The 17,185-nt window shown below is 38.3% G+C and overlaps 1 protein-coding gene across 2 annotated transcripts; it reads left to right on the top strand.

Annotated features, from left to right (window-relative positions):
- The first annotated feature begins 270 nt into the window (after positions 1 to 270).
- Positions 271 to 11,721, top strand: Osi24 (Protein). 2 transcript variants are annotated; one of them, XM_065494124.1, is made up of 6 exons: positions 271 to 424; positions 4,127 to 4,553; positions 4,874 to 4,912; positions 7,089 to 7,333; positions 7,876 to 8,276; positions 10,845 to 11,721. In XM_065494124.1, the coding sequence occupies exons 2-6, from the start codon at positions 4,220 to 4,222 to the stop codon at positions 11,182 to 11,184; spliced, it is 1,359 nt and encodes a 452-aa protein (XP_065350196.1). In that variant the 5' UTR covers positions 271 to 424; positions 4,127 to 4,219; the 3' UTR covers positions 11,185 to 11,721. The 2 variants fall into 2 exon arrangements, with proteins under 2 accessions (XP_065350196.1, XP_065350197.1); XM_065494125.1 differs by lacking the exon at positions 4,874 to 4,912.
- The last annotated feature ends 5,464 nt before the right edge of the window (positions 11,722 to 17,185 follow it).

Below are 17,185 nucleotides of genomic sequence, written 5' to 3'. Positions count from 1 at the left end.
CCAAGTCCTTCAACACTAGCCATTGCTTACTGTCCACTCTGACGTGCCAGAGAAATGACTCGACAGTGGGAACTGGACTAGAGGCGGTCAGTGCTTCAGCATCCCGAGCGAGCGAGGTGTGCATGCAAAAGGCAAGCTCAGGTACGTGTTTAGAACGTACGTTGGTTTCGTTTTTACGTCAGCTGAGAGCTGGTCTGGAGGAAGCTGTTGGAGGCCTGGTAACCTCGTTAGCCGGCACCTGAGATGCGGAGTAGGAATGGAACCCCTTCCTCTGACGGCTCGCGCCAGGCGGACTCACCGCTGTCGGTCTGCTCAGTTCGCGCCCAACTCAGGCAAAGTGAGAAGCAATCGACCTGGAAGCTCGCACGCAGGGCCGTTACCCAGCAGAAGACTCGCTCACGCACCTTCCGTACACGCATTCCAGGTAAGCCAACGTGCAACAGTAAAACCGCACGCTCTGCTTTGCGTGCCTCCTGTAATCTGATTTCATTGTTTGCCAGTGCGAAATTTATAAGGCGTGGGTGCCGCCGGAATTTTACTTATCCATTCCGTTTTGCGCGAAAATATCATGTTGCTAAAAGGATCGTGGCTGTACACGAAATTTTAAGTTTTCTAGTCCCTATATAGCGAGCCATTTCCTTGGAGCCCTTTATATTGTATTGAAGTTCAATCGCGTGGTAAAAGCTGTTAAGGCGTGTTTACGTGTCACTTGAAATGCTTCAAAGCTTTGTCTAGGAAGAAATTAAAAGAGGAACATTGTGTGCCCGATAGCTATAATTTAATCTTTTAATTAGTTATGTAGGATCCAATTGAATTAAATTATGTATTTATAAAAATATTGATTTTAAAATGGCTGCTCCTAACACAATTGGCGAACGTACACAATTGTAATTTTTCTCAATTGTTTAGGCATTTAATTTTATTCCATGTTTGTTTGCCTTTGGGAGTGTCCAGTGTAAAAACAATTTTATAAATTAAATCTCCCCGTCCGTTATTTTCTTTTTTCGTCTTTCAAAACATACAAAAACAACAATAAATACATCAAATAAGGCAATTCTCAAAGGTTTGTCGAATCATATTTTAATTTTGTTAATACTTTTAGTTTTATGGAAGGAACATTGTAAAAATACTATTCAAAATGATTTATTCAATTTTTTCCAAATTTTGCAGATAAAAATTGTAGGAGAGAGGGAAACGGAAGTAAGCAGGATATATGCCATAGAAACGAAACAATAAAGGGCAGAGATAATCGGATCATTTCTTCAAAACCTACATTTTAAATTTTTCCTAAGAATTGGTATTCATTGCTAGGAATATATTTGCCATTTAATTTTATTTCTCTGTGAAAATTTTAACTGACCATCTTAAAATAATTATCTCCTATTCCAAAATTAGAATATTTAATTCTTGGACTAACACCATCAAGGTTCCCATTAGCACATCTATGTGAAAAGAATGTAGGTAGATTCCAGAGAGACGCATTTGTCTACTTTCCCCTATAAACCCTTGCTTAACCTTTGCACCTGTTCGCTTTCCTATTTCGCCGGACGTGACCCTCATACGAAAATTCCGACGTAATCATAAATTCACGACAATCCCAGTTTAGCCGCGCTGTGTTGTCCCGGCAGCCAGCCGAAAAATTCTCCTCGTGATTTATTAAACCAAATTTTTCGTTCCTTTCCGCCAGAACGAAGCAGGACGCGGATGTGCAAGCGGTGCACATACACATTAAAACCGAGTGGCGAGGCATAATATGTGTGTTAAATCCACTCAGACAGGCCGGCCAGCACAAAAGGCGGCTGCCGCCGACTCACCGCGAGCGTGTTCTACATTCTTTTGCGTCAGCCGGAAAATACAAAGCCCTTGAGGCCTCTTCGCAAGTCAAAGGGTCGATTGTGATCGCAAATTGGCATCGCGCGCGTGCACAAAAACCTATTTATGGATACAATGGTACGAAAGGGAAAAGAAGCGACGAAAAATTTATTAAATACCATTTCGCTGGCAATCAGACGGGCGCCGCTTATTATTCGATGGAATTTTTTATTGCCAGGCGAATGACTAATGGACGCACAGATCAAAGAGGTTTTGTTTAGAACAACGACCAATTCAGCCCTTTGTGAAAGTGATTTGTAATTGCACAATTTTTCAGCGGCTCTCATCAGACAGGAAATTGATTTGGTTTTACTTGTTCAAAATCAAAAACAAAAAACGTCAATGATTGCTGCCAAACACACAAACAGCGTTTTGATTATAGCGTTTTGCAACTGGAAATACGAATGTTGAAATCAGCTGAGTGAAAAATATATAAATTGGAATCTGCACGTGTTCAAAAACGCAATAAATCCTTGCCAACATTTTTAAACTGAATACATCATTGATTGTGAGATATTTTTATTTTATTTTATGTTAGTTCGAGTGACCCTAATTAGACCAAAAATGAGCCTCTGCCTCACCTCAATTGCGTAACAGCGTTTTTTATCCGAGCAATCAGGACGCAGGCTGTTGATGAATTTATTGCTGCTTCCCGGCATATTGTTGCATTTTGCTTACTTAACAGTGCCTGTGGCTGCCTTTACAAGAAACGCACGTGCCGTGAAGCGGCAAATTTCTATCTGATGCTCAGCAGCATCTTTCACGCAAGTACTGCTGGAAAATGACGACGAGCAAGTTAATAGGTCGAGAAGGATACCCCAAAAATCTGATCTCTTATTAAGACACAGAAGTTAATTACGTCGAAGCCGCTAAAAATTGGGCTTTTGTTTGTTGTTTCCTAATAATTATTTACAAATTATGGTCGGAGTTCAACTTAAAAGTTTACCAAACAGGTCGGTACACCAATGAGCCATAATTTAATTATTTTTATGAGCTACTCATTTCGAAAAAACTTTTTTGCTCTTTTACGGCTCTAATTTATTCTTAAATTTCAAAATATTTTCAAATAAACTTTCAGGCAGGATATATTATCCCCATTAAACAATATTTCTTACTTTTTTTTTAAAAAAAATAACACATTTTTAGCAGATAATCATAACTTTTCTCTTACGCAACGACGTTTAATGCTTCCCCAGCTTTTTGCAACTAATGATAACAGTAAAGCCCAAAGATTCATTATTAATTTTATGTTCAACAACTAAAATGTCAGCAAGGCATTCTAAGTGCTAGAGATATTTGATAAAGCCTCAAAATAAGACATTAAGGAGTACAAATTTTAAAATAGATAGGATCAATTTTTCAAAAGAACATTCATCCTACATAAAAATTATTGACAGGAGCAATCGAGTGATTTCCCCATCACTTTTCTCTCTTAAGATGAAAAATTTCTCTGAATATTTGTTTATCTACGCACAAGATACTAATTGGAATTTAAAAATGTGTCACAGGAGGGAAATAAGTTAATTAAATCGAAAGTTTTTCCGCATTGGATGGGTGTGAAAATGTTCCTGATTTCCGCGCAGAATGCATCCTGCCACTGACTGCTAGCCATTGATTTCTCTGCAAGGTCAAGGGCGCTGCTCGCACTTGGTGCTCCACATACCCTCATAAATAATCGCCATCGCGAACATAGCGGATAAAAATACCTGTTTTGCCTGCTGCGAATAATCACGTTCGCGCACGTCCAGCGACTCTTGATGGAATTACCCAGTTGTCCCTACGTATTGCAAATGAGATGAAATTCTAGAGCGTCGACCCAGCAAAACCAAACACGGCGATTTCTTCCAATCGCTTTGTTCTCCTAGCACTGGTTTTGAATTGCAGTGTTTTTATTTGGTTATTTGGTCAGGCTAAAAGGTAACGATCAAAACGATGGGAAAGTTTATTATTAGCAGTGTTCGGATATTTATCGCACTTCGACGAGGAAATTTTGTCGTGAAATTCATTTTTCCTTTGCGCTGGAATAAAAGGCAGCAATTTGTCGAATGTCGTAAATCTGACAAGTTCAGAGAAGTCGTTTTTGCATTAGGGTCGTATTCACCTAATGAGGGCTCTTCTCTTGACCAGTAAATCGTCATACTCGCTACTCTTTCCCTTTAACAAGTAACAAGGAAGGATTGATTTTTGTTTCCGTCGCTACTTTCGTGTCAGTTAAAAAAGGGTTGATATCAAACTTTCTTCTTTTTATTTTCAGAGGGACGTGTGAATCGGCGGCCGCATGTGAGGCGCCCTTAGCCCCTCCCCTCTTTCTCTCTATCCTATCTCCTCTCCTACTTTCCCGAAAAAAATGAGACCTTTGGTGCTTCTGACCCTGCTGGTGTTGGCCGTCGTCAGGGCGGACCAAGTAGACCAGCTGATGCTGGCTAAGCTGCACGAGAAATGCGCCGAAAAGGTGGACTGGTCCTGCCTGCAGGAACAGGCCCTCAAGAGTTTGGTCGAGGAGGACGAGAAGCCCATCACTGAGTACGTGTCGGGCTACCAAGTGCACAGGGTGGAGGGCCTCCACGAAGGAAGCAACAGGAGCCTCGAAGACCCTGACCAGTACCTAGTCGACCGCACCTGGGACTACCTGAAAGGCCACGAGCTGGTAATCTCCTTCAGCGACCTTGAGAGCGGTGCACGTAAGTCTTTACATTTAAAATAATTGATAAAGCGGTGAAAAACATCATTTTTAAATTATTTTAGGAAACATTTTGATCAATCCAAATTTCTCATTCCTTAAATAAATTTTTACCGCTTAATTGGTCCCATTTGATTTTTCCCGAAAATTTGATTTGGTGTATCTGTATTGATGCATTTTGTAACTTTCTTTGTGTAGTCTCCCGCACAAATATTTGTTGCAATTATTAGTGTAGTCTTAATATTTCCGCCACTTTGCACTGACTGCGCGAGTGTAAATCTTCTGTCTTTTCTTGAAGTATTTTTCTTCTCGTATTTGCAGGAACGTTTTCAAATCCGATAGAATTTTTGGCTCGAATAGGTAAGTCGAGCGCATGTGAATACTCTGTCTTTGCCAGTTTGGTGTGCGTTTTAGTCTTTGTCGCACACTTCAAACCCGCGCGACTACTTTCCTCTCTTCTTGTTTCCTCTAACGTTGGATGTGTACAACTTCTTTGTGTTGGCTATTTAAAGCTCTCTTCTCCGTATTTACACTATGACCTGGTTTCATGTCTTTTTCACTGTTTGTCAAATTTCTTTCTCTTAACTCACTTAATATACCGGTCCGGAAAGTTGATAGTGGATGAAAAATTGATATTTAAATGGCCCTCCGTTTCCGTATGGCAGCACATGCATAGTTAAATGGTGGTTGCGAACAGAATCGTTAGCCAAAATCAATAAAGCAGCAGCCACTGCGTGATGCACTCACAAAGGGCCGACCCAGGGCAGTGAGCAAAAATGTGCGCAGGAATTTGGGTCATCAAAGGAGATAATCGTAGCAGCCGGACAAAAGAACAAAAAAATCAAATTGTTGTAGCTCGGAGATTAATTTGCTCCTAATGCTTTTCAGTCCGTCCCAATTTTGCACAGAGATAAAAAGGTCGGCGGGCGAGTCTAATGAAAGAACATCGCTTTTGCCTTTGTGTTAAAAAAATTCGAATGATTCTTTCACTGTCCTGCTCGTTTCTGCCTCATTTGCGTGAATTTTCCGCTCTATGAATTTAGATACTTTCGTGCCCATTCAGACCCTCTTTTATCACGTATACCTTATCATCATTACAAGGGCTCGATTATGCAAATGTGGGGTATCCCGAGAGCACTGTGTGTGTATGCGTACAAAGTGAATAGCCGGTGGCGATTATTTCCAACCGACCTGTGCTCCAGCTTAAGCAAATTTAGCTTATTGACCACTCGAGTGGCAATACAGTACTTGAAAAAGAGACGCTCGCTCGCTGGCTCAGATCAGTCGTTTGTTTGACCAAAAGTGTGTTAACGTAATATTATTCGGAGAGAAGCGGAGTGAAAGAATGCGAAAGGTGAAAGGAGTGGAGGATTAAAATTATCCAGCGTATGGTGGATCACGTGGGAGTGTTCGGTTCCCCTTGGCTGAACTCAGTCTTTGAGCCACAATAAGTAATTATTTTTATTTTTTGTCTGAGGGCCAAGTTCTTTGTGGCCTGAGAATTATTCGTCTATAGGGCCACTCAACATCAGACTCACGCTTTTTAAACCTACTCTGGAGTCAGATATATATTATCTGCAAATTATGCATCTGTCACTTTTTCAATATCCCAATTTCCAATATTATGGATTTTCAATAGACCGATTCGAAAAAAAACTCCAGACCTTACCAGCAATATTGATTTTATTTTCAACTTTTTGTCAATCGGTTGAATTTATTTGTTCTTGATGTGGCCGCAGCAAAGTAGCACGGTGATAAGAAAAGTCGATTTCCACGCCCAATTTACCAATTCGATACCACTAATGCGGTTTTCGGTTTTTTCCGCGATTGGCCACCATAGCTTTAATGCCAGAGCCTGCAGCCTTTTCTCTCTCGGTCATCTAACGGACTGACAAAAATATATTATGAGTATGCGTGTGTGCACGCGCCCATCAAATTCGCCAGGAAGCCGATTCGGATCGAAATATCCATCTTCCGTTCATAACGCACCTGAATTTCTGATTCAGAGATTGTTTGTGAGTTTGTTACTAATGTTAAATGTGGAAGAAAACGACATAGTCATTATTAATTAAGTTTGGTTCTAAGCAACTGTATAAGAAGTTTCCTGGAGAAATACATGCAAATGTTTAGTATTGCTGAAGTTGCTTCATAAAATAATTATTGAGCGTTAAATGTCAAATACCTTCAAAATTCCTCTGACGTTAGCACAGATGTCTTAAAAAGAGTTGTTCTTTGAGCCGTTTTGATCAAAATGATGCCATATATAGAACCAATTAAGTTCGTTATACAATTAATGATGATGCCATATTTTGCGTATTTCTCAGAATAACCTTTAAACAAGCCACTTTACAAACGCAGCTTTGCCCAAAATTTTCAATTTCCAAATCAACCAACTTCTGGCTTTGGTAGCTGGAACAATCGAACTTTTTCGAAATTCCGATTTCACCAAACTACTCTTGCCTGTCTACTTTTGACTTTCCCTTTCCATTTGCTCCTGTTTGAACTGTATCAACTTACGTGGCGCATTCAATTTCAGCCCGAACCGCGAGCGCCAACACTTTCCTGACTGGATTCGGCCTGGGTTTCCTAGCATTCGGCCTGAAAAAGCTGCTGCTGCCGTTCTTTATCGGCGCGCAGGTTGTCAAGTCAATTCTGCTGGCCATCTTCCTGCCCACCATTCTGACCTCCATCGGTAAATTCCTGGGCAAGAGCGGTGCCAGCATCTTCCAGGCCTCTGCCGGACACGGACACAGCGGCGGAGAAGACGAGTTCGACTTTAAGGTATTTTGTAATAAGAAACGAGATAGAATAATAATTTTTTAATTGAAATATAAAGGCTAGGAACATATTTTTCTTTCTCGTGCCAATTTAAAAGAAATTTAAAAGGACAGACTTGTCACGTAAAAAATGGACAAGTCAATTTAATTTTTAAATTGTAACCTAATTAAATATGATTGAATTAGGGGTTCAAACTTACAAAATTTCAACTTATTGGAAATTTATAAATTTCCAAATAGAAGTTTTGATTAAAATTTTTAATGTATGCGTGTTATGGACCAAAGTTTGGTGTTTTTTATGTCTTAACCAGAAAATTTTAGTACACAATATATTATGACGTTTTTCGATTTCAGTCGTTTTAGAATGTCCCGAATGTCCTCATTAAATTTTATCTCTTTCTCTGAGGAAAAATAGGCGACGGTCTTCACTGTCTTCAGTTTCTCAGCCTCTATTTGAAGTTAAGGGGCTTATGTAAAATATTCAATATAATCCCAATTTAATGTCATGGGGTGCTATTAAACTAATCGGCTCTATAATGGTTGCAGGACAATTTCGACCCAAACTACGACACGTCGGCAACGAGCAACGTGGCCGCATTCACCAACTACCCACAGAACAGACGAGACAGCCTTCTGGGCTCGCCGTCGTACGTGCCCGCCGGCTACGGCAGTTTGTACGGAAAGCGTCCCCTAACTCAGTGGCCATTTAAGCGGCCGCTGATGCCGTCCAAGTTCAACCATTTCCAGCAGGTGCCCGGCCACTCGCTGATCATGAACGGGTTCGACCCCTACTACAGCCCCATCGTGTCCAGGCTGGACGTGGTCTTCAAGCAGCTCGGCTACGAGAAAAAGTCCAAGGAGTGCACAAAGCGACTCGTGTGCAATATGTATAAGCAGCCTGGGAAATACGCCCCCTACAGTAACCTCGTCTCGGCGCAACTCAGCAGGTGAATTAAATTATTGGCCTATCCATATATTCTTACTATTATTTTTTTTACAAACTCAGACTTTCAATAAAGTAAAAAAAATCATTAAATTTAGATAGTTTTAGCTCATTTGGAAATTGATCTAGTGATCAGACCAAATCGAAGTTTAATTTCTTGTAAAATAAGAAACATTTTAAAATCAAAATATTTAATATATTATTCTACTTGGATATTGAGCATGAGGTTCAGATCAATGTGATATCCATTGAAAAACTGTGGTTGCGAGGAAATAATTCAGATTTTGATGGAGTATTAGTTAAATATGGAGATGGAAATTCGGAAAAAAGTAATTTCTTAAAAGACACTTGATTATAACTATAACTATCAGACAAAACTAAATGTTAAAGTACCTGACACTTTGTAAGTGTTAAAACAATGGATTTAAAACGCGTTGTCATTATTAAGCAGTCAAAAAACTTTTTAAAATGGGTGCTTCGGGTATAAATTCATGCAGATTAAGTATTGATATAAGAAATAGAAACTTAAAGTAGCTAATTGACTAAATTCTAGAAAATAACTGTTTTTAATGAAAACATTTTTAATTGAATATATTTTTAAAAATTATCAAATTGAAGATTTTTGTACCTGTAATCAAGTGTATTTTAAGAATGCAAACTTGATTTCAGAATTTTTAGGTGAGATGTACTTGACCAACTAATTTTTTCTCTGCGTAGTGGCGATGTCGCTCCGTTTATTTTCTTTTCTGCAGTAAAGAGAGGAATACTTAGATGTGTTCACGCAATCATACTCGTTCATGGGCTGAAACAAAAGCGGAAAGCATCCTGCTCATCGCTGCTTTTGTTTCTCCACGCCTGTTAGTGGGTCAAGTGTGCGGCGGCCGGCCCATTATTTTGATAGCCGCCACGGTATTTTATTCGTGAATGAGATGCGCGCGTCCATCCATTCATCTCTCGACGAAGATTAGCTTCCGCCTCTTATTATGCTGTTTAATCCACGCATCTCACTTCGCACGGCCGGAATTGTAACTGCTGCGCGCGGCAATTAGACTAGAGAACGACACACTAACTTTGTTGTCGTCTCCCCATTTCATTGCAGAAAATGAGCGTCTCATCAGCTTTAACGGTGTCGATTTTAACGACTCCTGGAAATTGCATCCGCGTTGGCGTTTTTTATAGTGAAGGAGCTATCGCGAATTCAGTCAGGAATCAGTTGCAAATAATGAGCTTGTGTCTTGTGTTACAGAATATGCTCGAAATGAGCAGCTCGCAACAATCCTCACACTCTAATTAATGTGTTAGAGTCTCTAATTAATATATAAATACATAATTCTGATTTAATGTTGGTTTCTATGAAAGGCTCTGGGACAGAGGCGGAAATATAAAAACAAAGGATTTCCTGCAATTTTATCGAACAATTCAAAATTTTAGCTTCAATATCATGCTCTAAACAAAGATATATATATATATATATATATATATATATATATATATATATATATATATATATATATTGTTTTTGCAAAACATTTTTTACGATTAATTTTAAATTTGCTAATTAAAATAGATTAATCTGTATTTAAATGGATCAAATGACCAAGTACACCCGAGTATAATTTTGCGTTCTTATCAGTGCGGCACAAACAAAGGCAGCACACGCAAGAGGTACCGCTAAAAAGGCGTGCCCCTTGTTCATTAACACGCGTCTCTCGGTCGAGGTCGAGTTTGTCGCCTGTCCATTTGTTTGCACCTCATTAACGCCGTATTTACGATTCGGCAGATTGGGTCACTAGGTGCAGTCAATAGTGTGTCAGTAATGAAAAACCACAGAGCAAATAATGAATATGAAATACATTTTTTTGTTACTTCTTTTTGCCCTTATATTAATTAAAAGAAAGGAAAAACCAAAAATAATACTACTCCACCCGGAGCTTTTAAGTTTAGGATGGGCGGCATTGGATTAATTATGAAGAGAAACATTATCTCACACCTTTTCGTACTGGGCACGCCATTTCTGCCTCTCATGTCTCATCAGCCGTACCTAGAATATAAAACAAAACTTAAACGCTGCAGTGTTAGCTGCAAGGTTGAGTCACCTGCGGTAACAATTGGTTGACTGTTCTATATTATTCTTGAAATAATTCCACGCAGAATAGAGAAAATATATAAATTTTCTTTTTTAAAATAATGAAATCCATTTTAATCTGTCAGAGAGTGTTTCAATTATCAAAATGGATTTTTCAATTTAACAAAAACACGCCCAAATTTGACAGAGGTGACTTTTAAATTTTTTGTCCCCCACAGCCGAACATACTTTCCAAGGTAATTAATTTTTAAGCTATTGAAATCAATAATTGATAATACTGAATATGGCATCAAATATATTATTAAGTCCGTCTGAACCTGGGACCAATTTACGCACCTTAAAAATCTGTAGAATTCATTGCGTTAAGTAATAGGACAAGATTTTCATCACCATTATTAAAGCTCACAGTTGGAGTTTTCGGAACAAAGTTAATTTCTTAGAGGGCTAACCACGAGGACGAAAATTAACAGACTTTGCCTTTCCCAGAGACCTGAGTGAACTGCAAAAGCCGGTTGCTGGAGGCGAAGACAGCACGCAGTTCTTCGCGTACATGAAGGCGGCCAAGGACGGCCAGGAGGGCTCCGACTGCTCGGCCCTCTACCCTGACTGCGACTCGACGGAAGACACGCCTGAAGACCAGTCGCATTATCAGCTGGACGGCGCCAAGTCGGAACAGTCAACGCTCTTCGGCGCCGCCAGTCCACCCATGGTGAAAACCTACCACGAAATCAACAAACTGGTGCAGGCCAGACGCCTGGCCAAGCAGCTCGCCGATGAAAAGGAAAAAGATAAGAGAGCCGATAGCTCCGCGCCGGCCTCAGCATGATTTGTCCAACGGAAAATATAATGCTTTGGAGAAAAAAAAGAAAACAGCATTTTAGAATAATAAGCATTCACGGAAAAAATGTCGTGAAAGATAAATATGCTTTTTGTGCAATCTTTCCTTATTTTTTGCTCAGAGCACGGCGTGTTGTCTGAAACGCAGTGATAGACAGTATTCTAAATTGATAACGATGCTCCAAACAAATCTCCCCAGCCCTCGCTTGGGGACCTGCGCATATTTGCCATGGAGAGAATAATCAAAAAGAGGAGAAACAGGAAAATGCGCGAATTGCTCACACTCCCAACGCGTCTTAATAAACCAAACAAACAATTCTGTGCCAACAAACGTTTCACGCAGTTTAAATAGAGTTTAATAATTTATTTGAATAGACTGTAAGTTAATTTATTTATTTATTACATATATAGCTAATTTATTTACTGTATTTAATATTTTTGTTCAAAATTACTCGAGATGTATTCATTCTGTCGTCAGAATATTTTGCAATAAATAAGTTGGGTTCGGAAAATGTCAATGAATAAATTTGTCTATTTTTTCTATTAATAAAATTACCAGTATGATTAGAGGTATACTATCCATTTCGCTGCTGATTGTGAGAAAATGTCTTGAAATTTCCTTTGAAATTGCACTACGTATTTAATTTTTCAAGGTTAGTTAGTCATTGTTATATGCATTTGTAAAACTCAATTTTACTCCATAAATTAAATGATATGAGCCACTATACTTAAAATAAATGTGAGTAGATTCATACTCGGAGCACTAAAAATAGTAGATAGAAATGATAAAGGAGTTTGTATCGAGTTACGGGGTTTTCTATTTCGTTGCTCTTTTCTCTTTTCATTTGCCCTAACAATAAGAAGAGTAGATTGTCTGCAACTGATACTTTAGTTACGAATTTTGTGTATTTACAGTTGTTTATTCTCAAATTTGTCGAAATATTATCATTTTATGGCATCGTTAAAAAAAATTTTTTGGAGGTTAAGTACTGCTGATGAGGCATGCGGGGCAGAAACATTACGAGAGCACGTGATATCAATTTCACTTTGTTAGTCTTCCATACCTTATTGTTCGCCGGTGGGAGAAGCCATTGTAAAATCATTTTAATCAAATATAATTGTATGCCCAGAAGGATCAAATTTAATGTTTAACATGACGGTTTTAGGATGTTTTTCGAAACGATTGTCTCACCAATTAAATTAAATTTTAGGACTTTCATATATTCTTCATTTAAATCTTCCTTTTTCGTTGATAAATGATGATTCAGATTTTGAAAGCATAGCCCATCAGCTTTTCCCATAGCTCGTTGAAAAATCGATCGTTGATATTGCTCCATTTTATTTTTGTTTTTAGAGAAATTTGCGTTTAAAATTTAAGCCACTAAAATATATACTCTACTCAAATTATGACACTCTTCTTTCTTTTTCCAGACTTAAATATAGCAACTCTCAAATTTTGCAACAGCCGAAACAAGAAATTTTGTTAGTTACATACATTTTTGTCAAAGGATTTGTACACAATTTTAGGTGTATACCAGGTGCTTTTGTAAGGTTTCCGGCAGTATTAGAAGGTTTTGGACGGTATAAGGTATGAATCTCAAGTGTACAAATTAAGTGCTCGTGATTTACTTAAAAGAAAATCAGACGCGCAGCAAATAATGACCATCTTTGAGTTCCCGTTCCTCTTCGACGTCAACACTGCAACACAGAAGTGAGGTGCTGTAAAAGTAAAATCTTGGTTCGAAAATTTCTAAATTTTCCACTCAAATTGGAATTCATACTAAAAACGTGATGTTTTGGCAAATGATTCTAATCGAATTCCTGAGTCTAAATATAGCACAAATAAAATCCATTTTAACTGTGTTGCACATTGCGATGTAGAAATGTTTACAAGTTTCACGTATTTTTCCTTAAGAATTTCACTGGAAGAGCGTGTGCTATTGTACAATCGATCCAGTCTTTTTCCTCCTTCTGGATTAAAAAAAACCGGGTCAACAAGTGTTAGGCCTCCTTGCGTTTATGCAACCATTAAACCGTTAGCAAATAATAGATCTTTCCTACACAAACCGCGCTCTTGCAGGGATTCCCCAACATACGGATTTAGTTTGCGTTGATTGTGCGGCGCCAGCAAGCAGTTCACTCTGACAGAAATAGTACAACCCATTGAGCACAAAATCCCTGCACAAATCGCAGGTCCTCCCCCACAACCATTCATTCCTTTGACTTGAAATAGCAGCCGAGAAATATGCATGTTATTCAACGCTGTGCGTGGAATCCCTACTTGGGTGCCGTAATAAAAGGGTTACCTAATGAGCTGCGATAATAATACTCACACACACAACGCGCGCACACTCTCTATAACTGCAAAGGAAATCCCACTTTGGAAACGAGCGAGCGAGCGTCGGCAGTGGGTTCGCTCGTATGTATGAATCACACACACACGACTTGCGAGAAGCAGGATCTGCCGCCAGAAGAGAAATTGCCGTGTGTTGTGTGAGCCGATCACGGCCCCTTGACAATGATAAAGCACACATTCACGTCCACATCCACACTGCTCTGTCTGTCTGTCTGGCAAACATATTGTAGAATTGACGACTGGTCGGACCCAGTGCCAATCACTAGGGCCACCGATCGAACTCATGAGTCATCAATTCATCTGCTCTGCGGATATATTGCGGGTCCCGGTGACACATATGAGCAATATAGGAATGGTTGAGATGGATGTTTCGTCAAATTATGTCTCATTAAGGATGTTTCAATAAATGGGATAAATGGATACGTCTTATTCTATTAGAAAAAGTCTAGAGTTGGGAGTTCTATCGAATAGACATGGAATACCAGGGTGCGTTCGGGTTTTCCATGGTCAGTTATACCAGATAATAATATGTAAATATTTCATGCTATTTTTTTCTCAGCATATGAAATATTACCGAAGGGTGCAGGTCAGAAGTCAGAAGCTCAGAGGGGAACACGTCTTTAAAATAAAATTAATTCTTATTCCATTATTGGAAATAAAAGGGATTTTTATGATCGGTTCACCTCTTTTGAGATGGGCGATCCCAACTCACGAAAACATATATGCCGATATCATCGCGAACGAATAACATTTGTGCTCGGGCCTCACTAAAGGAAGCCCAGTCTAGAAAAGGACCAGTTGTGTGCAATTGAAAAAATACAGGATGCTAAATTTAAAAGTAAGAGTTGTTAAAAGCGTTAAAAGTAATTTAAATTTCCTATTTAGATTCTTTAAAATTGTTCACCCCTTTTGTTAAACCCAAAGGGCAAAGCAAAGCTAATCACACTTAAGCAAGCAGCCCGCACTCACCCCCAAATATCGCTCAAAATATCTCAGACTTTGCAGAAGCTCAACAATGCGAGCCTAGCGAAAAAAATATGACGTGAGATCAATTTCGCAAAGCTGATTATTTTGTGATCAGATTTTAAAGCGAATGATAATTTTTTGCCAGTATATCCGAAACAAAGAGTTAATTGCAAAAAAAAAACAAATATATTTATATACCAGACTATTTTAAACTCTAAAGGATTAGGCTCAGCTTTCTTTACACATTGGCATGAAGGGTGTTTGCTGGGTTTTTAGTATCAATCATCTTTGATGGAATGAAGCAAAAGTTTTTACCACAGTTTGCAGATGTCAAAATATCCAGCTTTTTCTAAAATGCATGGAAAATTACACGGCTTGACAATGTTTTTGCGTTTCATTTCGAATTTCCAGTATCGACTTTGGTCCAAAAGTTTGCGACTTGTAAAGTAAATTCTCCTTATCTAAATAAATAATGATTTTGCAGTAGGTAAAGAGTGTTATCCATTCGAAAGGCATACAAACTTTAAAGCCGATTTTCTGGGTAATTTATACGGTAACCTCGGTATCCTCGATTTGTATTTCAGATTATGTAAATGTAAATACAAATGGCTTTGCTGAAGTACGCAGTGTCAATCCATAGAGAGGGTAATTTTGTGTTGAAGATGCCTCGATCTTTTCATAGCAGTCTGAGGCAACCTTTAATTAATTGCTTTCCTCCGTCTCATTTCAAAACTGAAATTTTTGGAATGTTCTCTAAACATTGTATTGATAGATGGGTAAAGAAACTGAGAAAGATTTTGTGTGTTTTTAGTTCAATATTCTAATTTTTTTGCATGTTTTTCCGTTGATGTCCCAAAACAAACCCGTCCGATCAACTGATGGACGTTTCCTCGAAGTATTCAAATGAGGATGTTTTGATATGGAGGAAATTGTCATACATCAATATGTTTGTTAAAAAATAACAAACGATTCGTAAACAAACAAACCGATCGTTAACTTCGTGTTTCACGTCATGTTTCCCGCATTTAACAAGCTTATTAAAAATATGTTCTTTTGACTCATATACAAGAATTTTTTTCATAGAATATTTCTTTTCGAGAAAAGTGAAGGTTGTAATGCTAGAAATACATTCAAAACTAGGAGAAAGGAGCTCCTTCTAGTCGCAAGAGAACCTCCATAATTTCTTTTTATTTTTATCCCATCAAAAATTTGCGATTTCTGTATAAGAACAAGGCAAAGCAAGAGAATTGAGCTTTAGAGGTTAATTTTTTCTCAATAAACTGTTCGTGAAAGCACATTTAATTCCCAAACTCACTGCAGGATTGTGCCATCTGTTGCTGTCGCTGTTTTGTTTGCCGATTTTCCGCTCGGACTGTTAAAGTGATTATTCGAGTGTCAATGTTGCGCGCTTCATGTCCCAGTTGGCCGAAATCAAAGAGGCAGAGAGGCTGTGAGTGCCATACCGCCATCAATTCTCGCTTATTGTGGCGGCGATGCGCTGGAAATGGGAGAGCACGAGGAAAAAGAAAGAAAGCTTTCACTCTCGACGCTCGTAAAGGGATCAATGGCTGCCTCGGTGCCATTGCTCCCCTGCTTTTATTAACTTTCATTTGTTGTTGTGTTCGCCGTTCGTCTTTTATTATTATATTCGTTATCCCAGAGACGGTTATGAGCAAAGAACTTATAGCCTCAAGCGTGAATGCGGCGCATCTCTCTTTCGTGCTCGTCGGCGGCGGCACCTATATTGTTTTAGGCCGGAAAATATGGCACGGGGGAAAAGTGTAATAAAAGTGGAAATAATAATGAGAAAACACGCTCCAAACGTCTTCATTGAATGCTTAAGAGATTTCTTTCTGTTGCTTGAAGATGCTTCTGGCTTAATTGTTTTATTAATGTCTATAGTTATACAAAACAAAATATTTTTTTTAATAAAATTGAATCATTTCAAACGCTATTTTTTATTCTTAACGAAACACATCACCTATATATAGAAAAGAAGAAGGATAGAGTAAATATCATTCTTAAAAAAATTAGCAGTAAAATATTTTAGGAGTTACTTTACTTTTTAAACCATTTTTAGCGTGCTCAAGAAAAGTGAGTTTATTTTTAAAAACCAATTGTAGCCCTTGCAGCAAATTTTTGGAAAAATGGCTTCAGACTAATTTAAGTTTTAATTATTTTAAATAGCCTTGTACTTTAAAAGGTGATTCAACTATTTGTTTGATAATGCAGGTTTATAAGATGAGGCTTATTTGATTTTCACAGGGAATCGTCAGATATTTTTCATTCAAATCTAAATATGGAAAATTCACTACTTTTGTCTCACCACAAATTTTCCGCAGATACTTGATAGTTTATACAGAACACCTACTCTGAATTCACTTAAAATAACACATGAATAAGTGGGGGAAAAGAACGTGACCGTTGACAAATCAAGCAGAAAAAATCGCAGTAAAATTTGATTTTTAAAAATTAGTTGATTTTGTTGAAAAATTGATTTTCAAACTGTATCTGTATTTTTAAAAACTCAAAAATGTCATCATTTGTGCTCGTTTGTTAATTTTATCATATAATCCGTGTAATATGAATAAGATTATGTAACCATTTTAACAGTCACAATCGCTCACGCTGCGGGTAGCTGGGTAAATACTTTATTTTAGTTCATATA

The sequence above is a fragment of the Cloeon dipterum genome, chromosome X (assembly GCF_949628265.1).
Source record: "Cloeon dipterum chromosome X, ieCloDipt1.1, whole genome shotgun sequence".
Lineage (NCBI taxonomy): Eukaryota > Metazoa > Arthropoda > Insecta > Ephemeroptera > Baetidae > Cloeon > Cloeon dipterum.
The sequence above is the reverse complement of the archived record's forward strand: the minus strand, read 5'-3'. Positions and strand labels throughout refer to the sequence as shown.

Bases quoted from the DNA above. Each gene is read 5' to 3' on its own strand.
- Osi24 (XM_065494124.1), top strand. From the start codon at position 4,220: ATGAGACCTTTGGTGCTTCTGACCCTGCTGGTGTTGGCCGTCGTCAGG. The intron at 4,554-4,873 runs GTAAGTCTTTAC...TCGTATTTGCAG, and splicing joins CGACCTTGAGAGCGGTGCAC to GAACGTTTTCAAATCCGATA. The intron at 8,277-10,844 runs GTGAATTAAATT...TGCCTTTCCCAG, and splicing joins GTCTCGGCGCAACTCAGCAG to AGACCTGAGTGAACTGCAAA.